Consider the following 24367-nt stretch of genomic DNA (forward strand, 5'->3'; position numbering starts at 1 on the left):
GCGCTCTCGCGACGAGTCCAGGGCCATTCCATACAAAAACAGTTCTCCGGTCAGTTGAAAGGGGTTGCGATCAAGTGTTGAAACCGGGCGATGGGTGAAAAACTTTTGTACAGAACGCACCTGAACAGACGAGTCAACGGTTCGGGCACCCCGACCACAGATCCGCGCGCTGCCCCCGCGACGATGGGCGGCGTGGACGGCGGGGACTCGTCCGTGGACGCGATATGGGCGTCCCTGAAGGCGAAGACCGCGCCGTCGCAGCACGCCGCGCGCGCCAAGGCGCTCATCAGGGGCGCGTCCGACCGCGGCTCCGCCTCGCCGTCGTCCTCGAACCGCGCCAACAATTCCGCGTCCGCCGGTTCAAAGTCGCCCAAGCCGTCCGAGCGCGCGCGCGACCTCCCCGTCGCGCCGTCTCGAACGCGCGGCTCCGCGTGCGCGTCGTCGTCGTCGTCGTCGTCGGCCGCGCCCGCCGACGCGGACGACGCCGCGCTCGCCGAATCTCGCGCGCCGACGACGCGCGCGTTCGAGACGGCGGACGAGCTCGGCGCCGCGATCGCGCGCGATCTGAACGCGCTCGCGGACGCGCAGGGGTCCGCGGCCGGGCGCCTCCGCGCGCTCCGCGCGATCCGTCGCGTGATCGACACCGCGTCCCCGAAGCTCCTCGCGGACGCCGCGGCGTCGATCCTCGCCAAGCCGCTCCTGCGACGGTTCGAAGACGTCAGCGAGCAGTGCCGCGAAGCCGCGGTGGACGCGCTCGCGGCGCTCGTCGCGCGCGGCGGCGAAGACGTCACCTTGGACCTCCTCCCGTATCTCATCCCCGTCCTGCGCGATCGCTTAGGCCCGCTCGCGACGGACGGGAAGGACCCATCGGAGCCCGCGGAGGAGATTCGCGCGTCCGCGCACGCGCTGTTGACGAGCGCGACGCGCGACGCGGGGACGGGGATCGCGGCGTACGCGTCCGACGTAGCGGAAGTGCTGGAGTTTACGTGCGAGGATAAACACGTGGACGTCGTCGTTCAGGCGTGCGCGTGCCTCGAGCAGCTCGTGACGCACTTGGGGCGACGGCTGCAGCCGATCGCGAAGAAGCTCGCGTGGACGTTCACGCCGAACTTGACGCACAAACGCGCGAGGGTGCGCGTGGAGACGTTGAAGGCGCTTCGAGTGTTGATGCACTGCAGCGCGCACGAGACGATTCTGGACCTCGTCGCGTTTAAGCACCCGAACCTCGTGCCCATCAAGGCGTTCTACGGCGACGACCAGAAGGTGAACTACTTCGGGAAGCTCGCTACCGACGGCGCCGTGCACGTGCGGAGAGAGTTTATTCGCACCGTCGGCGACTGGATGACGACGCTCACGGAGCGGACAGACCACGAGAGCAGGCTGCTTCCGTACGTCATGTCCGCGCTGACGGACGAGGCGAGCGTCGTGCAGGAGGACGCGATGGAGTTGATGGATAAGCTCGGCGCGCAGTACGAGCGAGAGCACGAGAATGACTTGAAGAGCACGATGGCGTACATGCCGGAACATTTCGGCGGGGAGGCGGCGTACGGCGCCGGCGACGACGCGCTCGTTTTGCCGCCGCCGTTCACGACGCGGCCGCGGTTAGGGTCGCGGATTTTGGTGAAGAACAACTTCAGCGCGGTCGTGAACCCGGTGATCGGCGAGATGTCGTCCTGGCAGACGGAACTCCGAGGTAAAGCCGCGACGTTGCTTCGGACGATGATGGTGTACCTGGAAGAGAACGCGACGCAACACTGCGCGCAGCTCTGCGCGTCGTTCGTCGTCGCGAGCGCGGACGATAACGTCAGCGAGAACGTCCGCGACTGCGGGAAACTCTTAGGCCGCTTCGTGGCCCCGAAAGAGTGGCTCTCCGTGCTCGTCGAGAAGCTCGGCGCGACGAACGACACCGCGACGCGAACGGGCGCGGCTCGCGTGTTGGCAGCGTGTTTAGCCGGCGCGTCCGCGGACGCCATGGCGGCGACGGACGACGCCACGGGCACTCCGCTCGTCTCCGTCGTCCTCGACGCGCTGTCCGACCCCGAACTCGTCGGGAGCGCGGACACGTCGCTTCGAGCGGCCGTGTGCGGCGTCGTGGAGACGTGCGCGGCGGAGAAGAGCGGGACGTGGAGCGACCGCGTCGCGGCGCTCGTCGGCGTCGCGATTCGTCTCGGCGGCGGCGAGGGCGTGGAGCGGACGCCGTTGGCTTCCAGCGCGGCCGCGGTCGCCGCGCGAGGCGCGATCGACGTGGACGACGCCGGGGACAAGGCCGCGGCGGCGATGCGGCGGGCGCTGAGCGCGCTCGCGAGCGCGGGAGGACACGCGGACGCGTCGGCGCTCGTCGCGTCCGCGCGCGGGGCGCTTCTGACGCCGCTCCGAAGCCTTCCCCCGAAAGGGTGGAAGCCCGCGGACGCGGCGGTCCTCGCCGCCGCCGCGGAAGCGCCCGGGACGCCGTCCCCGGAGGAGACCTCCGCGCTCGTTCAGCTCTCCGCGCTCGTCGCGGAGCGCGCGGCCGGGGCGGACGTGCGAGAACGGTTGCTGTCGTTTCCGTTCATCGCGCGGCCGTCGACGTCCGCGGCGTTATCCGACGGCGACGTTGCGCTGCTCCTCGGCGCGGCTCTGAGGGCGGCGGCCGCGGACGCGTGCGTCCCCGGCGGCATCGCTCGCGACGCGCTCGCGGCGTCGCTCGCGGCGTTGCGACCCGGGGCGTGCGCGTCGTCCGCGGCGGCGGCGGCGGCGCGCGACGCGTCCGTCGCGTTGTCCGACGCGATGTCTCGCGTCGACGCGCCCGCGCCCGTCCGTCGCGACGCGATCGAGGTGACGCGCGCGCTCGTCGAGCGCCACGACGAGACGTGCGCGATCGCGATCGAGACGGTCGTCAGGGTGGTCACCGCGCTGAGGGCGCGTCTGGACGACAGCGCGGACGACGTCCGCCGCGCCGCCGCCGCCGCGCTCGCGTCGACGGCGTCGTCGTCCTCCGCGTTTGCAACCTACCACGCGTGTTTGGCGACGCTGCAGCCGCACCTCCTGAGCGACGACGCGTTTAAAAACGACGCACGCGGCGTCTTACTCGCGGGAATGAAATCGCACGCGGTCGCGACGTCCGCGGCGGTGGACCGGTCGCGGGTGCGCGCGACCGAGCACGCGGACGTCTTGAGCGGCGTCGGCGGAGGGACGTGGACGGAGAGCGACGTGGAAGGGTTCGACGACGCGATGGCGACGTTCCGCGCCGCCGAGGCCGCGGCCGCGGAGGCGCGAAAGGCGGAACAGAGATCGGAGGAGGAGATCGCGGCGGACGGCGCGACGAAACGTCTCGCCGCGGTCGGGATCGACGTCGACGCGCCGGTGGAGAGGGCGGCGGCGGCGGCGACGCGCGAAGAAGACGCGGGCGACGACGACGAGCCGTTCGATCTCGATTGAGAAATAAGGTTAATAAGAGCGTTCTGTAGGCTACTATTCGCGCGACCGCGATACCTCAAGGTAATATTCGCTTCCCCAGGTCCCCCGCGTTCATGATCTTGAAGCTGTACGCGTAGTTATCCAGCTCCACGACGACCTTGTATTCGCTCTCTTCGATCGGCGTCAACCCGGTGGCGACGCGCAGGAACCCTTCGACTTTGTCCGCCTTCTCCGCGCCTAACGCGCTGACGATCGCGTCGTCGAACCACGCGCCAATCCCAGTGTTCCCCGCCGCGTCTTGCGACGCCATGATATCTCTCTCGTCCGCGGAAGGAAGCTCGCACCGGTCAGGGTACGGGGGCGGCCACTCGCAGTTCATCCCTTCCCCGTCCTCGCTCAGCTCCGCGGAGTAATCTAAATCGTTCAGCTCGATGACCCCCCAGGTGTACGAGTTATCCGTCCGCGGCACCGCGCAGTACTCCCCGACCCTGAACTTATTCCCCCGCGAGAACGTGAACCCGCACCCGGGCGCGCCGTTGACCCACCGCGCGCCCGCGCGTTCGCCGGCGATGACTTTCCCGATCTCGATTCGCGTCTCCCCCGCCCGCGCGTTCCCTTGAACGCCCTTCCCGCCCTCCTTCCCCCCACTCGCCTTCGCGTCGCCGTCGTACTGCCGCGTGATCGCCTCCATCAGCGTGCGACTCGCGGTGTTCGGGAGGTCCGTGAGTCGGCGTTGTAAGACGCCGACCTCTCTCGTCGCGGACTCGATGACGCTCGCGGTGGATTTCGTGGCGCCCGCGACGCCGTCCAGCACGTCGTCCGCGGTCGTCAGCGTGACTTGCAGCGCCGCGCACGCGACGTTGATGCTCTGCGCGCACTCGGACACCGCTCGAGACGCGATCGTCGCTTCCCTACACGCGCGCACCATCTCTCGAATGGCGACGAGGAAGCCCGCGACGCACGCGGTCAGGACCGCGAGCGCGCTCGCGGCGAAGAGCGACGCCGCGACGGCGAATCCGGTTCCGCCGGGGAGGAACGTGGACAGCCACGGCGATGATTTCGCGGGCGTCGTCGCGATCGCGGCGGCGAGCTGCGTCATCGGCGCGGCGGGCAGGAGTGCGGCGGCCGGGGACGGCGTCGTCGTCGCGCCTCCTCCGCGGGTCGCGCTCGAGCGAACGACGAGACGCGACGGCCGCGGCGCCGTCGCGCGAGTCGGACGAAGCGGCGCGCGCGCGCGATGGGGAGCGTCGCGCGGACGCGGTCGCGCGTGCCATCGCGACGACAGCGTCACCGCCGGCGCGGACGCGGCGGCGGCCATGACGACCCGGCGCCCCGGACGCGGCGGAGGACCGAGAGTGGGGCGATGCGATGAAAGTATGACACACGCAAAAAGAAAACGAACCTGTTTTCGACTCGGGAAATCCCAAAGCGGTCGGTCGGCGATCGGTCGGCGTGTGCGACTGCCACGCTGGCCGCGCCAACGGCGGAGGAAGGACCGGAGGAACGACCGACGCTTCGCCGCTCCGTCTCCACTATCCGCTCCCCGTCGCGCGATGTCCGCCCCCGCTCTGACCTCGAGCCCGGTCGCGGGCTTCGCCGCGCGCTCCGCGAAGGCGACCAAGTCGCGCGCCGCGTGCCGCTCCGCGCGCGCGGCGGTCGCGTCCGCACAGCCCGCGGCGCCCGCGTCCCATCTCGAAGTCGTCGATTCGCTGAAGGGCGTCACGCTGACGTCCGCGTCCACGGGCGAGGCCGTGGACGCGTCCTCCGTGATCCCGACGAGAGGCCGCGTCCTCGTGCCGTTCATGACGCAGTTCGCGGACTTCGACAGCTGGGAGCTCGCGCAGAAGCTCGTGGACGACCTCCCCGCGCTGAGCGACGCGGGCGTGACCGTCGTCGGCGTCGGCATCGGCTCCGTCGACGCCGCGAGAGAGTTCGCGCGTCGGACGAACTTCCCGCTGGAGTCGCTCTACGCGGACGACACCGCGGCGGCCTACGCCGCGCTCGGGTTCGCCCCCGGGTTCGGACGCGCCGGCGGCGAGTTCGGCTGGATCGAAGAGAAGCTCCCGCCCGTGAGCGGCATGGCGAAGCTCATGGTGATGTGCGCGGGCGTGGGCTCCCCCGGGACGCTGAGCGCCGTGTTCGGCGGATACCTCGGGTCCAAGTACAAGAAACAGCTGTTCAACGAGGGGTCGAACTACGACAACCCGACGATTCGTAAGCTCATGGACGTCACCCTGGGGAAAGGGTACCAGCGCCCGTTTGAGCTCGCGACGTTGCGGCTGAAGAACATGATCGAGATCATCGGCGACTGGGAAAAGCTCGCGCCCTCGGACGACCAGCTCTTGGTGCAACGAGGCGGGTCGCTCGTGTTCCAGGACGGGAAGGTCGCGTTCAGGCACGACGACGCGGGGATCTTAGGGTACTGCGACGTCGACCGCCTCGTGGAGAAATCCCTCAGCGACGACCCCGCGGCGGCGCCGGATCCGATCGCGACGCTCCACGCGGCGGCGAAGGACCGAAGCGCGAACGTGGACGACGTCTACGCGTCCATCTCCTCCCTGGAGAAGATGAAGAAATCCGAGCGACCCAAGGTGGAGGGCGAGAAACTCAACGGGAAGTGGCGACTGGTGTACACCTCCGGGACGAAGAAGGTGGCCGCGAACTTGAACAAAGCCGGGTTCGGGGGGTCGTACTTCCCGATTCCCGCGGTGCAGTCGTTCGACGTCGACGCGCTTCGCATCCGCAACGGCATCTACCTCGGCCCCGTGAAGTTCTTCTTCGACGGACCGTTCATATGGAGGGACGCGCTGTCGATGCTGGAGTTCACGTTCACGCGCGTCAGCCTCGGTGTAGGCCCGATCGGGCCCGCGGGGGTGGACATCGACGACGGGAAGTGGGACGCGGTGAAAGCGGCGGAGCAGAGCGCGTCGAGCGGCGGCGGCGGCGTGGAGAAGGCGAAGGCGTCGAAGCCGGGGGCGAACCCGTTCTTTAAGTTCGTGTACGCGGACGATAAGTGCATCGCCGCGCGGGGGCGGGGAGGGGGGCTCGCGCTGTGGGCGAGAGAGGGCGACCCGGAGACGGACGCGAACGAGGCGTAGAGCCGTAGACCTTGAGAAGCAATAACTGAACAGAAGCGAGACGAAAATCAACTTCACTACTGTAAGTGTCTTTCGTTCGCCGCTCGTTCATTCGCGAACGGCGCGCGGCGGCGCGGTCGACGCGATCGACCCGGGTTCGTCCATCGCGCGTCGCGTCGTCAGATCGCGCATGCATCGGGCGCGGGGATGAGCGCGCCGGACCCGGCGGCGATCCTTCGCGACGCGAAGGCCGCCGCCGCGGACGGCGACGCGAGACCGAGCGATGGCGTCTTCGTCTGCGGCGTGTGCAACGTCGCTCGCGCGAAGTACACGTGCCCTCGGTGCTCGCGGAGGTACTGCGCGCTGGAATGCTACAAGACGCACGACGCGCGGTGCGTGGACGGGTTCCACGGGGAAAATTTCGCGAACGCGCTGAGAGGGTTGACCGTGGAGGACGAGGAGAAGAGGAAGATGACGCAGATCCTGAAGAAGTTTCACGACGAGCGCGAGGACGAGGACGACTTCGCCGCGGGGGCGTACCCGCCGGACGGGAAGGATCCGCGCGGCGGCGGGCGCGACGGCGAGGACGGCGAGGACGGCGAGGACGGCGAGGACGGCGAGGACGGCGAGGACGGCGGCGCGCCGGACCCCGGCGCGTGCGCGCTCTCGGAGGCGAATCTAGAGAAGCTGTCGCGCGGCGAGGAGCTCTCGCTCGAGGACCTCACCCCCGAGGAGCTCGCCGCGTTCGAGCGCGCGGCGGCGACGGGCGAGCTGTCGCACATGGTGCAGCCGTGGAAGCCGTGGTGGCGTAACCCGGACGCGAGGGAGCTCAAACTCGCGAGGGACGGGCGAAGGATGATCGTCGAGCTCTCCGACGCGCCGGCGCCGCCCGCCGCCGCCGACGACGGCGCCGCGCCGGAGACGCCCCCGCCGCCGCCGCCGGACGCGCCGCTCCCGCCGCTCTCGAGCATCACCCCGGTGAAACCGCACAGCGCGCTCAAGTGGCATCTCCTCGACGTCCTCGCCGCGTACGCGCTCACGATGCGGTCGCACGACGGCGACTGGTCGTCGTCGCCGTCCTCCGCGGCGGCGTCGCTTCTCTCGCTGTCCTCGGCGCTCGCCGCGGGCGCGCGGAGGCCGCCGGGGAAGGACGCGCGCGGCGACGCGCGCGACGCCGCCGCGATCATTCTTCCCGAGACCGCGTCGTCCGCGCTGCACGGCGTCGCCGCGCGCGCGGCGGCGTCGCCGAACGGCGTGATGGCCGCCGCCGCCGCGACCGCCGCGGACGGCGCGCTGCTTCAGGACGTGTACGACATCGTTCGCGGCGGGCGAGGCGCCGTCGTCCTCGCGCTGTGCGACGTGCACAGGATCGTCCAGGCCGCGATCGCGGAAGACGCGGACGCTTCGAGAGCGGCGGCGAAGACGGCGCCGCGGAGGAAAGACGCGTCTCTCGCGCGCGTGGAGAGGAAAGCGTTTTACCTCTTGTGCTACGCGAACGCGCTGACGGACGATACCGGGGACGTCGCGAGGGCGACGACGGGCGAGGGAGAAGGCGAGGAAGGCGAGGAAGGCGCGCTCGAGCTCGCGCGGCGGTGGCTCGCGCGCGAGATGAGGGAGGCGGAGACGCGGCGGGAGACGGCGGCGGCGGCGGCGGCGGCGCCCTCGGTCGCGGCGGCGGCGGCTGCGGCGGCGACGCGCGCGCCCGCATCGGGTCCCGCGAAGAAGAAGCTCATTGAGGAGCTGTGAGCGGCCGCGAGCGGCGTGAAATCGCGGTTAGGTCGCGCGCGCGCGCGCGCGTGTTATCATTATTAGTCACTACTGTTAGGATCCCTTCGACGCGCGTCGCGTTCTCGTCGCCCGAGCGTCGACGGTGGACACTCACTCACCACAGGGATTTAGTAGAGGGATTAGGGCTAGTAGCAAAATCGGGTCACCCCACCCGATTTTAGACCCGATTTTGCAACGACCCACCCGAATTCGGGTGAACCCACCCGATTTTAAAACCGGGTGGGTCAAAATCGGGTCTAAAATCGGGTGGAAAATCGGGTGGGGGTCATCAGGCGAATCAGGGGCCGCGGGCCGCGGGGGGACATGGCGGGTGTTTTTTACAAAAGCCGGGGCGCTGGCCGCGGGTAAAGGCAACGCGCGAAACGCGCGATAACGCTTCGGACGCACGATGCGCGCCTTCAGCGTCGTCCTCGCCCTCGGGCTCCTCGCGGCGGCGACGAACGTCGCGAACGCGCAAAGCGGTGAGTTCCGCGCGCTCGTTTTCCTTCTCGCACCACCCCGCGGCGTCAATGTTGAACGCGTCTTCGTGATGGCCTACTCGAAACGGCGGAGACTGCTCGCGTCGCGAGCGCGCGCGTCGATCCCACGCGCGCGCGTCGTGAACGCTTCACAGCAAAACGTTACGAGAACGAGCCCGCGGTTTTTCGAGCGTTCACGCCGCCGGGACGCGCGCTCGTCGTCGCTGAGAGAGAGAGATCTCTCGCGAACCTTCAACCCCGTCCCCTCGTCGTCTCTTCTGAAGCCTTCTTCCACTCTTCTCTCCAACTCTCGCGCACGAACAGCCGGTGCGGCTTGGTGCGATCAGCAAACCGCCGCGCCGCTGTTCGCGTGCGTGGACGACGCCGCGGGCAGCCCGTCCACAGCGTGCTGCGAGGCGCTGTGCCCTACGTCGCCTACGCCGAACAGGGTTTCAGTGTATAACCCCACCGGCCCCGCTTGGGTGGACGTCTTGCCCTTTTTCGAGGGCGCTTGCGCGTGTACGCCGACTATTTACAACTACAACACCGCGTGGTGGGATGCGTTGTACGTGCAAGCGAAAGCGTGCAAGGCCGCGAACACGGGTTGCACAACCGCTACGGATGTTCATTACACGAACGGTCTAGCCGACGGGTTCACGACCTGCGCCACGACGCCGACAAACTCCTTCCAGACGACGCCGGCAAACATCAAGACGCTCGTGGTGACGAACCAACCGCCCTCTTTGCGAACACCGCCGGCGCCTACGTCATACGGTTCCGCGCCAAATCCGGTAAGTCTTGCCACGTACACCGAGTTCGTCGTCGACTTCGTCTTCGAGGCGTTCACGCCGACGAGCGTTCCCGCGACGCTCGCCGCAGATATCGCGACCATCTTCAACGGCGCAACTGGTGTATCTGTCGCGACGTCTCAAGTGTCCCTTGATTTGACGACGAAAGGATTGTCGACGAGCGCGGAGACGTTCGTGACGGCGACGATATTACCAGCGACAGGATCCTCCACGTTTACGAGCACCGAGTTGAACGCGCTGCGCAACACCGTCATCACTATCCAGACGCAGGCGAGCACGACCGTGAATTCTATCGATTGGACGTCGAGTATCGGCACGTCGTGGGGCACCGCGACGCAAGTGAAAGCGACCTCGCCGATCACGACGGCGGCTCAACCGACGGAGCCGACGACTTCGACGTACACCTCGACCGCGACCGGGACCGCCGAGAAGCTCGGTCCCGCGGCGACGGGGCTTCCGAGGATCAACCCGATCGGCGGCGACACGTACGATGGCGGTTTCGACATCACCGACGACGATTACATGATGTCCCTCATCGGGCAAGGCATTCCCGGGATCGCCATGGGGTTGGTTCTGATCGTCATCATGATCCTCATGCTCGTCGTGTACATCTTGTCCAGACTGTTCGGCGCGACGTGCTGCAAGTGCTGCAACAAGGCGTACAAGCCGCGTAAATTCACGAAGCGAGACGTGAAGATCAACCGGATCGCGATGTTCATGTTCGTGATCGTCATCGCCTGCGGGTCCTTCCTCGTCTTCGCGGAGGGCCCGGTTCTCATCGACAACACCTCGGCTTTGACGGCGGCGCTCGTCGAACAAACGACGGCTCTCGTCACCGACGCGAAAACGATCCAGACGACGATGAACACCGCGTCCGCGGACGCATCCATGAGCTCCGTCTCCGTCAGTAGCGCGACGAGCGGTTTAGTCACCGCCGCGCAGGCTGTCGAGAAAGAAGCGCAAAATATGCAAGACCTCATCGACAAGTCGTTGGAACCGGCGGGGCTGTACATCACGATCATCGCGGGCGCGATCTTTGGTCTGTCCATCACGATGTGGGCGCTCGGTTTCTTCGGGTTGTTCCGCCTCATGATCTTCTTCACGATCTTCATCTCCCTCATGCTGATATTGTCGTGGATCATCTTCGGCCTCATGGCCATCGTCGCGACGCTCGTGGACGACGTGTGCTGGGCGTTCGAGCAGTACCTCATAGACCCGACGAACTCCGACCTCTCGGATTTCATCCCGTGCATGGCGGCTGCGGACGCGGTCGAAGCGTCGAACGCCGCGCGAGAGCAGGTCGTCACCGCAGCGAACTACATCAACGAAATAATAGACACGTACGCAAGCACGAACGAGTACGTGAAGTACGTCTGCTTACCGTACGCGAAGATCAGCATGGCGACGTTGTGCACGGGGACGACGCCGTTTTACGCTCAAGACTACACCAAGTTCGTCTGCGACGCGTACACGAAGAATTTGCTGACGAAGCTCACCGCGGACGCCGACGGGGTCGTGTACGCGTACCCCGAGGCGGACTGCACCGCGGGGTACCCAACGGCGATGTACACCATGGGCTTGTCCACGTTCTCCACGGACGCCGCGAGCATCAAGTGCGATTTCTCCTCCACCTCAGACCCGATTCACGGCCTAGGGATGTGTTACGCGAACAGGCAAATTCCGTCGGACATATGGACGACGTACAAAGCGAGCGCGTCCGCCGCGACCGGCGTCAAGGACATCCAAACGACGTTGGATAACATGCTCACGTGCGGTTTCGTCGACGACGCGCTCAGGGCGATGGGCGGGCCGTGCGACAACATGGCGGCGGCGTCGTACAACCTTTGGGTCGGGTTCATGTTGATATCGATGGGGTATTTCATGTTGTGGGTCGGCGCGCTCGTGCTGATCTCTCGGCTGCAGTACTACAACGACTACTGCCGCGATTCGGACGTGTACTCGAACAAATACTACGGTTGACCAGCCCGAAAGTCGGAGCAGGAGAAGAGGGAGGGTTCGCGGCCAGTCCTCGAACCATATGCACAAACCGCCGAATCGGCAGCGCGGAACGCGACGATGCTTTCGCTGTTTAGATTACTTTCGTTTCAATCGACTTCATCGTTATGTCTATTCGCTAATTCATCATCGCCCCGCTCTCGAGTGCTCCGTCTCGTGCGCGGGGGGCGGGTTCGTCATCGCGGGATCCCGTCTCCACTCCGCCGCCGCGGCTTTTTTCGCCTCGAGCGCCGCGAGCGCGTCGTTGCTCTTCGTCGCCAACGCGACGTTCTTCGCGAACGCGACCGGGTTCAACGGGGTGAACCCCTCCGGCATCGTGTGTCGCGGGACCTTCCGCGCTCTGATCACCCTCGGCGGCATCTTCAGCGGCACGAGCGGGACGTCGTCGAACGCGTGCGTCTCCCCCGGGAACACGCGCAATTTTCTCATCATGTCTTTGCGAAGCTTGTTCTTCGGCAGCATCCGCTCCACGGCCTTGCGTATCAAAAACGTCGGCTCTCGCTCCATCATCTCCTTCGCCGTCCTCGTGACTAAGTTCCCGACGTACCCGGTGTGCCGGTAGTACTTCTTATCCTCCAGCTTGCGTCCCGTGAGGACGATGTCTTTCGCGTTCGTGACGACGACGACGTCCCCTTCCGCGCGGTGCGGCTCGTACGTCGGCTTGTCCTTCCCCTGCAGGACGCGCGACACGCACGCGGCGAAGCGCCCTAAGACCTCCCCTCGCGCGTCCGCGAGCCGGTACCGAAGACCGTCGGTGACGACGTTCTTGATGCGCGCGATCCCGCCGGTCTGTTTGTACGCCATCGTCGTCGCGCGCGCTCGCCAACCCTAAATCAATCAAATCTCGTCGAGCCTCGCGCGATCGACGCACGCCGCGCGGGCGAGGAACGATCGGCGCGCGTCGAACCCCGCGCGGAGCGTTCGGTCGTTCGGAGGAGCGCCCGTCGCGGGTCTCGTCCGCGCGGCTCCGACGCCCGCGTGCGCGGTGGGGGAGTGCGAGGGGCCGCGCGAACAGGGCGATTTTCCGTCGGTCGCAGCAGAGCGCGTTTTGGAGCTTCCGAGTCGATCGCAAAACGCGTCGTCCTACTACTTATACCTCCGCGGACGCACTCCCGCGCGCGCGTTCCACGAGATCGAGCGACACATCGTCGTCGGAGCGACCGTCGCGTCACGCCTCGCGTCGAGAACCACCGCACGCGGAGGCACGCGCGAACGCGCATTCGCCACGCCCTCGACGCGCGGTCCGAACGCGTGACAGATGGCGGCGACGGCGATGACGGCGCGATGCGTCACCGCCCAACGCGTCCGTCTCTCCTCCGCGAACGCGCCGGCGTCGCGCGCGCGCGCGTTCGCGCGCCCGCGCGTTCGCGCCGCGCGACCTCCCTCGCACGTCCTCCGCGCGTCGCACATCGGCGGCGAAGAGATGGACGTGTACGACGACGCGGACGTCGACTACAGCGGCAACCTGTGCTTGTTCCTAGACAGCGCGTCCGAGGAGGAGTGGGCGAAGTGGCTCCCGTCCGGGATCTTCGCGGGGGTGACGACGAACCCGATCATCCTCGAGCGCGACGGCCGCGAGTGCAACGTCGCCGCGCTCACGGAACTCGCGAGACAAGCGCTGGAGTACGACGCGGTCCAGGAGTTCCAAGTCCAGACCTGGGGGGAGTCCTCGGATGAGATGTGGAAAAACGGCATCGCGTTGGCGAAGTACGACCCGGACGTCATCGTCGTGAAGGTGCCCGCGACGTTCGACGGGATCAAAGCCGCGAACGCGCTCGTCGCGGACGGCATCCGAGTCACGCTCACGGCCGCGTACGCGTCGCATCAGGCTGTTCTCGCCGCCGCCGTGGGGGCGAATTACGTCGCGCCGTATTTAGGGCGAATGAACGACGCCGGGCGGGACGGGTTCGGGACGATCGTGGAGATGCAAAAGACCGCGGATAAGTTAGATTCGGACATGAGGATCTTAGTCGCGAGCGTGAGGAACGTCGCGGACATCGCGAAGCTCGCCGCGGAGGGGTGCGACACGTTCACGATTAGCGCCAAAGTCGCGGAGGACATGTTCGCGGACCCTCTGACGCAACAGGCGGCTATCGACTTCGACGCCGCCGCGGAGAGGATCGGCGCGTACGCGGAGGAGAAGGCGGCGGCCGCGGCGAAAGAGAAGGAGGAGAGAGCGAACGAGGGGAAGGGGAACGACGACGAGGAAGCGAGCGCGGGGGAGAGTTGATCGTCGTTCGAGTGAAGAGGGCGAGCGAGGTCGACGACGACGAGCGTTCTGAAAACTGTCGTCGACGCGAGGAAAGATCGATCGTTTGGTTTCGTTCGGTCGCGGGTCCGACGCATCACTTCGCGAACTCCTCGATGACGCCGCGCTCGACGAGCGCCGGCACCTCCGCGGCGAGCCACGGCGCTAACCCTAAGCACAGCGCGTGCGCGATCCCAAAGTGCGGCGCGTTCTTCGCCCACAGCGGCTTGAAGTGAATCGTCAGGCACACCTTCCCGCCCCTATACATCTTCGCGGTCTTCCCGTCCAGCTCCGGGAGCTCGATCTCGAACGGCGTCGCCGGGTACGTCACCGGGACCTCGAACTGCAGGGCGAACTCGTACCTCACGAGCTCGTGGACGTACCAGCACTTCCCGCTCCACTTCGTCCCTTCCTTGTTGCTGCTCACGGTGAACCAGTCGTTGTCGTTCGCCTTGTTCGACTGCACGTACCCGATGAGCGCGGTGTACTCCTCCTTGAGGCGCGCGACCCACGCGTCGCCGTCCCGGGGGCCCGCCTTGTGCGTCAGCAGCGGGATCTTCTTGACCGTCGATAGCGTGCTCGAATCCCACGACTCCATGGCGGCGGCGCGGCGAGGAATGTGCCCGACGTCGCCTCGACTTCATCTTTGTGAGTAAAAAAAAGTCGGCGCGATCGAGACCAACCGAGTCATTCCGAGATGTCGGCGGACGACGGCGTCGACGCGCTCCTGCGCGAGTTCCCCGCGCTCGCGCGCGAGGGCGATGGCCGGGTGAAGTGCACGCTCACCGGGCACGTCATGGCCGCGCGTCAGGAAGCGATCGCGCCGTACGTCCGCGGGAAGAAGTTCGCCGCCGCGCTCGCGCGGAGACGCGATCTCGATTCCCTGAAGCAGTTCGCGCCGCACATCGTTCCCGCGAAGTACGCCCCCGGGAAGCTGTTCTGCAGGATCACGGGGCGGTACGTCCAGGCGAAAGAGGCCGCGGTCGTGATGCACAGCGCGGGGAAGCGGTTCGAGAAGGGCGTGGAGATGCTCACGAGCGGCGATTCCGGGGCGAAACTTTTGACCGAGCGTCCGCCCGAGGAGGTCGCCGCGGAGCGAGAGCGAGAGGCGAAGGAGCGCGCCGCGGCGGAGAAGCGGAAGAAGAAAGCGCAGGCCGCGGCGTTAGAGGCCGCGGCCGAGGCGAAACAGCTCGCGAAGAAGAAGCGACGGGAGGAGAAGGCGGCCGCGGCCGCGGCCTCGGGCGGCGGCGGCGGCGGCGGCGGCGGCGGCGGCGGCGGGAGAGAAGCGCTCGACCCGACGGCGGCGGCGAAGGAGCGTCTCCGCGTGAACGGCGGGTTCTCCGAGGAGCAGGGGTGCTGGGTGCCCCCGGCGCACGTCATCGACACGGACGAGGACGACGACAGTGAGGACGACGAGGACGGGGACGAGACGTCGTCTTCGGAAGAGGACGCGAGCGACGACGACGGCTCCGAGGACGCCGACGAGGACGCCGACGACTCCGACGACGACGCGGAGGACTCCGACGACGAGGTGCTGATGCCGACCGTGCGCGCGCCGAACTTTGCGAAGATCGCCGCGCGGAGGAAACAACGCGATGTCGCGAAGGAGGAGCGGGAGGGGAAGAAGCAGAGGAAGTGAGCGGACGGACGATAGATAGCAGCAGCGGCGCCCGTGATAAAAAAACGCTTTCCAATCGAGCCGGCGCGCTGGTGCGGTGCGCGTTTTGTCTCGGGGGTACGAAACTTCGGCCGCGGCGCGTCCGCGCGCACAACCCGCGCCCCCGGTCCGCGCGCGAGACCCAGCGCGGAGCGAGCGCGATATCAGCGCGAGAGAACCGCGGGAGCGCGGCCAGGTCGCGCGCCGTCGCGTCATGAGCGTCGCGTCCTCGCCCGCGCGCGGAGGCGCGGAGGGCGAATTCGGCAACAACGACGACGACTTCGTCGCTTCGCTGCTCTCGCCGCCGCGACGCGCGGACGCGGCGCCGAGCACGGAAGAGATCAGCGGGTACCTCGCGATGTACTTCGCGTCCCAGGCGGTCGCGATGACGCGCATAAGCGGCATGAAAGGCGTGAGGGAGCGCGCGAACGAGATGCGCGACTCGTGCCCGCCGTCTCGCGCGGCGACGGTTCCCAACTCGCCCATCGTCAAAGCGTCGGCGCCGCCCGCGGCGACGGGGAACGCCCCGCGCGCGGAGGAGCTCGCGGCGGCGATGAACGCCGCGTTCACGGCCGCGCCCGCGCCCGCGGACGACGACACGCCGTCGTCGTCGGACTCGTCGTCGGCGCCGGAGTCGGCATCGCGACCCGCGCGTCGAAGGCTCGAGATGCCGCCGTCGCCCGAGCGCGCGGCGTCGTCGTCGCCGGCGGCGCCGCCGCCGATGCCGGTCGAGACGAACGAGATCGAGCGGCCGTCCTCGTCGTCGCGGGAGAACACCCGCCACAGACCTGAATCGGTAGACAACGTCGGGGACAGCGTGAGCAGCGTGGAAGGCGTCTCCGCGTCGTGGGGGAACGACTCGAGCGACGGCCGCGGCGGCGGCGGCGGCGGGGAAGCGAAGGCGACGACGACGACGACGACGACGACGACGACGACGATCGAGTCTCCCCCGCGCGCGGACGTCCCCGACGACGCGAAGAGCGAGGCGACGACCGTCGTGATGACGGACGAGAGAGAGGTGAGCATCGGCGCGCGCGTGACGTCACCGCGGAAGCGTCGCGCGCGGCGGCGGCGGCGGCGGCGGTTTTCGTTTCCCGTCGCCGTCGACGCCGTCTTCGCGCTCTCGAAGAAGACGGCGTCGGACGTCGCCGCGTTCGCGCTCCGCCCGGAGAAGGCGCTCGCGCAGGTCGCCGCGCTCGCGACGATGTTTCTCATCGCGCGATCGAAGAGACGCCGACGACCGATGACGTGGGCGAGAGAGCGGCGCGCGGAGGGGGGAGAAGACGACGAGGTGCACGAGATGTACGTCGCGGACGCGCCGGAGGGATCGTCCGCTGCGATGCTTCGCGAAGTGTTCGCCGCGTGAGCGCGAGCGCGAGCGGGCGGCGTACAGTAGTGTGTTCTTATTCTTTGTGTACCGTAGGAGCTAGTGGTGGTGCTAACGCGCGCGCGCGCCGTCGGATATCGGAGCGCGTCCCGCCGGGGTGCGTCGGCACCCTCGGTTTAGGGACGCGGTCGTCACCGCCGCGGCGCCGTCGCGCTCTCGTCGTCGTCCGTCGTCGCCCGCGCCCGCTGTTTGTTTTTCCGCGCCTCCTCTCGACGCGCGCGTTCGCGCCATCCGAAGACGTAGTAGAACGCCCTCGACGCGGTGTGCTTGATTCAGTCCTTGTGCTCCTGCGAACGAGACGCGGTGGGGTGAGGGTGAACGGCGGTCAGGAGGCGCGCGCGAGGAGGGACGACGGGTGCGTCGCGTCGCGACCACGAACGATTTCGCTCGCGGACGCACCGTGACGGACGCGCGGCGGAACCTGTCGACGTAGCAGCTCACGCCCGCGAGGAAGTCCGCGCTGACGTCGCACGCGGGCTCGTCGTCCTCGCGGCCGGACCCCGACGCGCACGAGCTCTCGTCTTCGCCCATGCGCGCGGTCGACTGTGCTTCCACCAGCGCGCCGCTGCGCTGCCAAAAAAAAATTAACATTTGCAGAGTTCATCATGAACCCTCTCGTCTCCCGCGCACTTCCGCGCGCGCTCTCGGCTCTCGCCATGGGCCTCACCGATCGCCGCCGCGCGATCGTCATCTTCGGCGACTCCCTGACGCAGCGCTCGTTCCAGCCCGCGGGATGGGGCGCCGCGCTGGCGATGAGATACCAGCGCCGAGTCGACGTGATCAACCGCGGATACGGCGGATACAACTCGCGGTGGTGCCTCGCGATGGTCGACGAGCTCTTCCCCGCGTCCGCGCGCGGACGCGACAAACCTCTCCTCGTGACGGTCATGCTCGGCACGAACGACGCGGCGCTGCCGGAGGTCGAGCCCGCGCCGACGGTGCCGCTGGAAGAGTACCGATCGAATCTGGACGCGATCGTGGCCAAGCTGAAACAGCGCGCGGAGCACGTCGTCGTCATGACGCCGCCGTGCATGGACGAGCCCGGGAGGCTCGCGTACCAGAGAGAGACGTACCAGGACGACGCGGTCGGGAGGCTCGAGCGCACGAACGCGAACACGCGCAGGTACGCGGACGCCGCGATGGCGGTCGCGATGCTTCACGGCGTCCCGTGCGTCGATCTGTTCGCGTCGACGTCGGACGCGTTGGAATCCGCCGCGGCGTCGACGGACGGTCCGACGACGCTGTTCGACGACGGCATCCACTTCAACGCGCTCGGGCAGGAGGTGGTGTACGCGTCGTTGGTCAGAGTCATCGAGTCCGCGCCGGGGTTGGAGGATCTCGACCCGGAGAAGATGCCCCCGGACTGGCCGTTCGGGCCGGACCTGCGCGCGAACCCGGACGCGTGGCGGGAGACGTTCGACGCGCACCTCGAGAAACGCGGGGGAGGCGGCCGCGGCGGCGTCGCGTCGCCGCGGTCGAGCGTGGACTGGGAGGGCGCGAGGGGGTGGATCGTCGCCGCGGGGATGACCGCGGCGCATTTCGCGTCGCGCAAGCTGCTGGGAGCTCGATGAGAGTGCTTCTATGAGTGAAGACTAAGATTTACTTCCTTCTGTTGACTAGTCGCCGGCGGCGGCGGCGAGCTCCGTCCTCCGCGCCGACAGCCAAGACGCGAGCTCGGCGTACCCCTCCAACCGCGCCATCTCCGCGGGGGTGTTCCCGTCCGCGTCCGCGCGCATGTGCTTCAGCCCTAACCCCGCGACATCGATCAGCCACTCGCACGCCCCCCGCCGCCCTTTCGTCGCCGCCTTATGCAACGCGCTGTGCCCGTTTCGGTTCAACACGCCGACGTCGACGCCGAGCTCGGCGAGAAGCTCTAACGCCTCCACGTCGCCGTTCATCGCCGCCCACTGCGCGGCGTTGCACCCGAACACGTTCAGCGCGGTCGGGTCCACCCCCGCGTCGTCCACGAGCCATCGCATCGCGATCGACCCGCCCTTCCACGTCGCGAGCATGAACGGCGTCGTCCCGTCCGTCGTCGGCGCGTCGGCGTCCACGCGCGCCGCGTTCGTCAGCCATCGCATGACGTCCACGCGGCCGTTCCTCGCCGCCCAGTGCATCGCGCCGCGGCGGTCTCTCTTCGTCTGCGCGCGGCGCGGGTCCTCGCCCACGACGTCGACGAGGTATCTGACGATGTCCACGTGGCCCTCGCCGGCGGCCCAGTGCAGCGCGCACGATCCGCGCGCGTCCACGCCGACGCCCTCGACGTCGCTCTTCGGGTCCCATCCGTCCTCGTTCACGAGCCGCGCCACCTCGCGCAGGTCCCCGCGCGCGCACGCCAGCAGACCCGGGTGCGTCATCGCCTTGGACGCGGCGGCGCGCTTGTCGCGCCACGACGACGGCTCCGCGTCGTCGTCGTCGGCGGCGGCGGCGGCGGCGGCGGCGTGCGTCGTCGTCGTCGCGCTCGCCGCGGACGCGACGAGCGCGTTTCTGTTGTCCGCGACCGCGCTCAGCGCGTCCTCGTACGTCCGCGCGTGCCTCACCTGCGTGTGCTCCCGAAGGCCGCGGTCGCCCGCGCACAGCCACGCGCAGACGCGGCACGCGAGAAGGCCTTCTCGGCGCGCGGCGACGAGCCTGGCGACGGTGGTGAATCTGAGCTCGCCTCCCGGCGTGACGCGCACGTCCGCGACGCGCGAGGCCAACGCCCTCGGCTCCATCGCCTCCACGAGCGCGTCCGCGAGCGCGCGCGCGTCCGCGTACGCGCGGCGTTTGCGCACGCCCATCGGCGTCGTCAGCCACAGCGTCAGACCGGCGGCGGTGCCGTCGTCGCTCTCGGCGATGAACGCGCGGCACTCGCCCCGGGGCGCCGCGCGATCCTTCTCCTCCTCCGCGTCGCTTTCGCGCCCCGCGGTCGCCGCGAGGGCCTTGAACAGGACGGTCGCCGCGCGGGACTTGAAGTCCGCGGCGTCCGTCTGCGGCGCGAGCGAGGACGCCGCCTGCGTCGCGTCGACGCGCGCGGCCGGGCGCGAGAGCACGGTCGTCGCCGCGACGGGACCGACGACCTCGCGCGCGGCGGCGAGGAGCACGGCCTGAAGCGCCGCGGCGACCGAGGCGACGGAGGAGGACGCGTCCGCGTCCGCGGGGTCGTCGTCCGCCGAGGGCGCCATCGCCGCCGCGCCGACGGGACCGGCGGGGGGCGCGACGGCGAATGCGCGCGATCTCCAGTTTGTGATCTCGGAAACGTCGACAGCGTTAAACGTCTACGCGCGCGACGCCGCGACGCCGCGGGGACCCCGCGACCCCCCGCACTCGCCCTCTCTACCGCACCACCTCTATCTCTATCCCCTCCCCCGGCGTCGGCCACTCCACCGTCGTTCGTCCCTCGCCGAACCGCGCGTCGCACGCCCTCGCGAACGCGTCGCGCGTCGTCCCGTCCGTGCCGAGCCACCCCGCGCTCGCGCCCTCCTGCTCCAGCTCGCCGTTCCTCAGCGGTAGCACGACGCGCGGGACGCCGAGTCGCTCGAGCAGCGTCGCGGCCTCGGCGCCGCCGCTCACGAGCGTGAACCCCGCGACGTCGACGCTGCGAATCGGTGTGACGCACGCGTCGACGCGGCCGCCGGCGGCGCGCGTCGCCGCGCGCACGGACTCGGGGTCGTACGAGCAGTGCGGCTCGTAGTACAGCCGCGCGCCGTCCGCGCCGTCCGTGAGCACGAACCCGGCCTCCCTGGTCGACCACGGCGGGCCCACGAGCGCGCCCTCCGTGGCGATGATGGCGAGCCCTTCGCCGTCGGCGTCGGCGTCGGCGTCGGCGTCGGCGCGTCTCGGGCGAATCACGGTTCGCGCGTTGGCGCGCAGCGAAGTGACGTTCGCGAAGCCGAGCCCGCGCGCGACGTCCGCCGCCGCCGGGGACCCGACGACCGGGACGTCCGGGATCGTCTTCAGCAGCGCCTTGAGCGTCGGGACGTGCGCGTGGTCCTCCCACCCCTGCGAGAGTAAGATCACGTCCGCGCCTCTCGCGAGGTCCAGCCATCGCTCGCTCTCCGACAGCGCCTTTCGTCCGACGTACAGCGCGGGCATGTCGAAGAACGTCAGGTCGCCGACGAGCCAAGGATCGCACAGGACGCGCACGTTCGAGACGCGCATCTCCGCGAACCAGCTGTTCCCGCCGAGGTACGTGTATCGCATCGCGCCCGTCTCCGTCGTCTCGGACGACGACGACGTCGACGACGTCGTCGTGCCGTCGCTCGTGGACGGGGACGACGACGCGCGGGCGCGCCGCGTCGCCGACGCCGCGCGCGCCGCGCGTCGGGGGATCGACGCGCGAGCGCGCGAGGACGTCGCCGCCGCCGCCCTCGTATCCGACGATGCGAACGCGACGGACGACATGACGTCCGCGGCGCTTCGCGGTGTGCAATGCATTTGCTACGTGGAGGACGACGTCCACGTCGAGCGCGAGCTCGAATCGAGCCCCGTTTGATCGATCAACTCTTGAACGTGCTCATCGATCATGCACACGGCATCCCTGGGTTCATTTTGACCCAAGCCGTGCCTTGTTTGAACCCGAACCTGAAAACCCTTCGTGACAAATCGTGACAAAAAAAATCAATGTCTCGCGCTGTAATCTCGGATTCGTAGCTTTTATGTACAAAATCTCGTGTAGGGCTATGCAAATCAGTCTCACTCAAAAAAAATATGTACACGGTTCATCGGCTTGAACCCGAGCTTGACCGGCCACTATCCACGGGGGAATAATAATAATATCCGACAAGTGTTAACACCGCGGCGGAGACACTCCCCAACGCACGCGCGCGCAAACACCCGCTACCTCCACAAAAAATGTCCGCCGAAGGCACCACGATCGACTACTCCAAGGGCACGCTCAAGGATATGGGCAAGGCCACGGCCCAGGTCGTCACGATGGGCGACAAGACGTCGATGAAGATCACGCTCAATCCTGGGTTCGACTGGAAGGCCGAAGTGAGCCCGAAGTTGCCGGGCTGCCCCGAGTGGTGCCCCGCGAACCACTTCGGTTATCTCGAGAAGGGCACCATGAAGGTCAACTTCCAGGACGGGACGACGAACACGTTCAACGCGGGCGACTCGTACCTCATCCCCCCGGGCCACCTGCCCGAGGTGGTGGGCGACATCCCGGTGCGTCCCTTCGCTGACGTCGCGCTGAACGCACTTTATCCATAAAACGGTCGTTGTGCGGGATTTTTGTTTTTTTCTCGCCGCGCGACTGACGAACCTTCCCACGATTCCTGCAGTGCGTCATGGTCGAGTTCTCTCAGTCTACCGCGGCGGTCGTCAACTCGATGAAGAACTAATTCAATGGACCAGGCGACACTCGATGAAGAATTAATTAAATGGTCCAGGCGACGCGCGCGTCCTCCGCGACGAATGTGTCGCGCGTCTTCGATTTTGTTTTATCACACGTGCACTCCAAAAAAAAAAGACTCTTCCGTCTGTCGTCGCGTCGTCGCGCGTCACCGCGTCATCTCCGCCTCGATCTCCTCCAGCGACTTCCCTTTCGTCTCCGGGACGGTCAGATAAATAGAAGCCAGCGCGATCACGCCCATGACGCTGAAGATGTAGTACGTCCCCGCCTGACCGTACGACGCGATCATCGTGGGAAGGTACAGCGCCACGAGGTAGTTGGACGCGAAGTTCGTCAACGTCGCGGTGCCCACCGCGGCGGATCGCACGCGCTGAGGGAAAATCTCCCCCACGAGCAGCCACGCGATCGGACCGAAAGACACCTGATAAGCGCCGACGTACGCGAAGATCGCGAGGACGGACAGACGCGCGGTGTTCAGACTGTCCGCGGGGTCGCCGGTCGCGAGCGCGTCCGAGCACGCGCCCAACGCGACGGTCGCGAGCATCATCGCCGCGACGCCGCCGAGGAGCAGCGGCCGCCGTCCGACGCTGTCGACGTACTTCACCGCGAACCCTGTCATGACGAGCTTGAAGACGCCCAAGATGACGCTCACGCCCGCGCCCTCGGACGCGTCGAACCCCGCGGCGATGAACACCTGCTCGGCGTAGTACAACACGCTCGGCTGCCCGGTGATTTGCTGGAACAAGACGACGGAGAGGCCGACGAACAACGGCCGAACGTTCTTCTTCCTCAGGAGCTCGCCGACGCCGCCGACGCCGGACTTTTCAGAGGCGGCGGTCATCGCGCGCATCTCCGCGTCGATCGTCCCGGGCGTCGCCTTATCTCCTCTCAAGATCTTCAGCGCCGCGCGCGCGTCGTTCGCGTCGCCGCCTCTCTGCAGCGACCACCGCGGCGAATCCGGCAGCTTTAACAACCCGAGCGACAACACGCCGGACAGCGCGACGGAGGACGAGAGCAGCACCCGCCACCCGCCTTCCTCGCCCTCGATGAGATACCCTCCCGCGTAACCGAGCAAGATCCCGCCCACGATGAAGCACTCTTTCAGGGAGATCAGCAGCCCTCTGACTTTCGTCGGCGCGGTTTCCGCGATGTACAACGGCGCGCCGTGCATCGCGAACCCGATCCCGAGGCCGTACGTAAACCGTCCCAACACGAGCGTTTCTAATGAAATCGCCCCACCCTGCACCAGCGCCCCTCCTGCGTATAGCAGCGCCGCGAGTTGCAGCTCCTTGCGGCTCCCGAGCTTATCCCCGAGCTTCAGCGCCGCCGTCGCGGACGCCACGAGCGCGCCCGCGAGCGACGTCGAGACGACTAAACCTCTCTGGAACGGATCCAACGCGTACCAGTCCATCCCCGCGGTGTTCGGGTCCGTCAGCGACTGCAGCGCCCCGGACGTGCTTCCGATGTCCCATCCGAATAACAGACCCGCGATCGCGGGGAAGATGAACAGCAGCGCGGTCGCGCGGACGTCGACGTCGTCCGCGATCGGTCGTTCGCCGCCTCCTCGGTCGTCGTCGAGAAGCCGACGCGCGTCGTCGTCGCCGCGCGCGAGCTCGGCGTCGTAGTCGTCCACGCTCGCGCGCGCGACGGGGGACCACGCGTCGTGTCTATGACGCAGCATGCCGTCGAGTTTCGACGCGCGGCGCCGTCTCGTCGCGTGCGCTCGGTCGCGATCGGCGTCGGCGACGCTATCGACCCCGGGATGGATAGATCTAAGAGAGTTGTCGCGTCCGCCGAGACGCGCGGTCGCGCCGACGGCGCGTCTCCTCCTCGCGGACGCGGACGCGGTCCCGGACGCGAGGACGGCGACGCTCGCGATAGAGCTTTGCATCCGCTCGCGCGACCTGGGCGATACCGCGGTGCGACGGCGCGAGCTGGAGTGGGGCCGGACGCGTCGAGCGATACGTTCTTTCACGCGCTCCGAGGCCCGGACGCGGTCGGCACCGCCGAGATTGCAAAACAAGTTTGAACGACGACGCGCGTCTGATCAGATCGCCCGCGCGCGGGAGCAGAGACGCGATGTCCGATTACCCGTCGTCCTCGCAGAAGCGGTTATGGACGCTCACGAGCGATGAGATCGAAAAGCGACGCGCGGCCGCGCGCGCGCGCGCGATCGACGCCGCGACCGAGGCGCGA

At 67.8% G+C, this 24367-nt stretch overlaps 15 protein-coding genes across 15 annotated transcripts; 9 read left to right on the forward strand and 6 right to left on the reverse strand.

Moving 5' to 3' along the window:
• Positions 1-164: 164 nt before the first annotated feature.
• Positions 165-3417, forward strand: MICPUCDRAFT_48601 (uncharacterized protein; the record flags this gene model as incomplete). The annotated part of the gene is made up of 1 exon (XM_003062393.1): positions 165-3417. The coding sequence occupies exon 1, from the start codon at positions 184-186 to the stop codon at positions 3415-3417; it is 3234 nt and encodes a 1077-aa protein (XP_003062439.1). The 5' UTR covers positions 165-183.
• Positions 3405-4714, reverse strand: MICPUCDRAFT_68752 (uncharacterized protein; the record flags this gene model as incomplete). Its single annotated transcript, XM_003062637.1, has 1 exon — positions 3405-4714. One exon carries the CDS (start codon positions 4712-4714, stop codon positions 3473-3475), a length of 1242 nt encoding a protein of 413 aa, XP_003062683.1. The 3' UTR covers positions 3405-3472.
• Positions 4715-5180: 466 nt separating this feature from the next.
• Positions 5181-5825, forward strand: MICPUCDRAFT_6760 (uncharacterized protein; the record flags this gene model as incomplete). Its single annotated transcript, XM_003062394.1, has 2 exons — positions 5181-5434; positions 5471-5825. Coding segments are annotated over 2 exons (609 nt in total), but the record flags the coding sequence as incomplete, so codon positions are not given.
• An 855-nt stretch (positions 5826-6680) lies between these two features.
• MICPUCDRAFT_48602 (uncharacterized protein) lies at positions 6681-8219 on the forward strand (the record flags this gene model as incomplete). The annotated part of the gene is made up of 1 exon (XM_003062395.1): positions 6681-8219. One exon carries the CDS (start codon positions 6681-6683, stop codon positions 8217-8219), a length of 1539 nt encoding a protein of 512 aa, XP_003062441.1.
• A 1870-nt stretch (positions 8220-10089) lies between these two features.
• MICPUCDRAFT_42277 (uncharacterized protein) lies at positions 10090-11508 on the forward strand (the record flags this gene model as incomplete). The annotated part of the gene is made up of 1 exon (XM_003062396.1): positions 10090-11508. One exon carries the CDS (start codon positions 10090-10092, stop codon positions 11506-11508), a length of 1419 nt encoding a protein of 472 aa, XP_003062442.1.
• Positions 11509-11883: 375 nt separating this feature from the next.
• On the reverse strand, positions 11884-12324 carry MICPUCDRAFT_7563 (uncharacterized protein; the record flags this gene model as incomplete). Its single annotated transcript, XM_003062638.1, has 1 exon — positions 11884-12324. A coding segment is annotated over one exon (441 nt), but the record flags the coding sequence as incomplete, so codon positions are not given.
• A 643-nt stretch (positions 12325-12967) lies between these two features.
• On the forward strand, positions 12968-13774 carry MICPUCDRAFT_21519 (uncharacterized protein; the record flags this gene model as incomplete). Its single annotated transcript, XM_003062397.1, has 1 exon — positions 12968-13774. One exon carries the CDS (start codon positions 12968-12970, stop codon positions 13772-13774), a length of 807 nt encoding a protein of 268 aa, XP_003062443.1.
• A 115-nt stretch (positions 13775-13889) lies between these two features.
• Positions 13890-14390, reverse strand: MICPUCDRAFT_52319 (uncharacterized protein; the record flags this gene model as incomplete). Its single annotated transcript, XM_003062639.1, has 1 exon — positions 13890-14390. The coding sequence occupies one exon, from the start codon at positions 14388-14390 to the stop codon at positions 13890-13892; it is 501 nt and encodes a 166-aa protein (XP_003062685.1).
• Positions 14391-14489: 99 nt separating this feature from the next.
• On the forward strand, positions 14490-15431 carry MICPUCDRAFT_52320 (uncharacterized protein; the record flags this gene model as incomplete). Its single annotated transcript, XM_003062398.1, has 1 exon — positions 14490-15431. The coding sequence occupies one exon, from the start codon at positions 14490-14492 to the stop codon at positions 15429-15431; it is 942 nt and encodes a 313-aa protein (XP_003062444.1).
• A 232-nt stretch (positions 15432-15663) lies between these two features.
• Positions 15664-16815, forward strand: MICPUCDRAFT_52321 (uncharacterized protein; the record flags this gene model as incomplete). The annotated part of the gene is made up of 1 exon (XM_003062399.1): positions 15664-16815. The coding sequence occupies one exon, from the start codon at positions 15664-15666 to the stop codon at positions 16813-16815; it is 1152 nt and encodes a 383-aa protein (XP_003062445.1).
• A 677-nt stretch (positions 16816-17492) lies between these two features.
• On the forward strand, positions 17493-18363 carry MICPUCDRAFT_52323 (uncharacterized protein; the record flags this gene model as incomplete). The annotated part of the gene is made up of 2 exons (XM_003062400.1): positions 17493-18238; positions 18270-18363. The coding sequence occupies 2 exons, from the start codon at positions 17493-17495 to the stop codon at positions 18361-18363; spliced, it is 840 nt and encodes a 279-aa protein (XP_003062446.1).
• Positions 18364-18452: 89 nt separating this feature from the next.
• MICPUCDRAFT_52324 (uncharacterized protein) lies at positions 18453-20000 on the reverse strand (the record flags this gene model as incomplete). Its single annotated transcript, XM_003062640.1, has 1 exon — positions 18453-20000. One exon carries the CDS (start codon positions 19998-20000, stop codon positions 18453-18455), a length of 1548 nt encoding a protein of 515 aa, XP_003062686.1.
• A 151-nt stretch (positions 20001-20151) lies between these two features.
• Positions 20152-21018, reverse strand: MICPUCDRAFT_35949 (uncharacterized protein; the record flags this gene model as incomplete). Its single annotated transcript, XM_003062641.1, has 1 exon — positions 20152-21018. One exon carries the CDS (start codon positions 21016-21018, stop codon positions 20152-20154), a length of 867 nt encoding a protein of 288 aa, XP_003062687.1.
• Positions 21019-21634: 616 nt separating this feature from the next.
• Positions 21635-22277, forward strand: MICPUCDRAFT_48606 (uncharacterized protein). Its single transcript, XM_003062401.1, has 2 exons — positions 21635-21984; positions 22101-22277. The coding sequence occupies exons 1-2, from the start codon at positions 21670-21672 to the stop codon at positions 22158-22160; spliced, it is 375 nt and encodes a 124-aa protein (XP_003062447.1). The 5' UTR covers positions 21635-21669; the 3' UTR covers positions 22161-22277.
• Positions 22278-22319: 42 nt separating this feature from the next.
• MICPUCDRAFT_21673 (major facilitator superfamily) lies at positions 22320-23852 on the reverse strand (the record flags this gene model as incomplete). Its single annotated transcript, XM_003062642.1, has 1 exon — positions 22320-23852. The coding sequence occupies one exon, from the start codon at positions 23850-23852 to the stop codon at positions 22320-22322; it is 1533 nt and encodes a 510-aa protein (XP_003062688.1).
• Between the last annotated feature and the right edge of the window lie 515 nt (positions 23853-24367).

The sequence above is a fragment of the Micromonas pusilla genome (genome assembly GCF_000151265.4).
Source record: "Micromonas pusilla CCMP1545 genomic scaffold MICPUCscaffold_12, whole genome shotgun sequence".
Taxonomy (NCBI): domain Eukaryota; kingdom Viridiplantae; phylum Chlorophyta; class Mamiellophyceae; order Mamiellales; family Mamiellaceae; genus Micromonas; species Micromonas pusilla.

Excerpts from the sequence above, each read along its gene's own strand:
- MICPUCDRAFT_48606 (XM_003062401.1), top strand. The coding sequence starts at position 21,670 with ATGTCCGCCGAAGGCACCACGATCGACTACTCCAAGGGCACGCTCAAG. Across the intron at positions 21,985-22,100 it reads AGGTGGTGGGCGACATCCCG|TGCGTCATGGTCGAGTTCTC; the intron begins GTGCGTCCCTTC and ends CGATTCCTGCAG.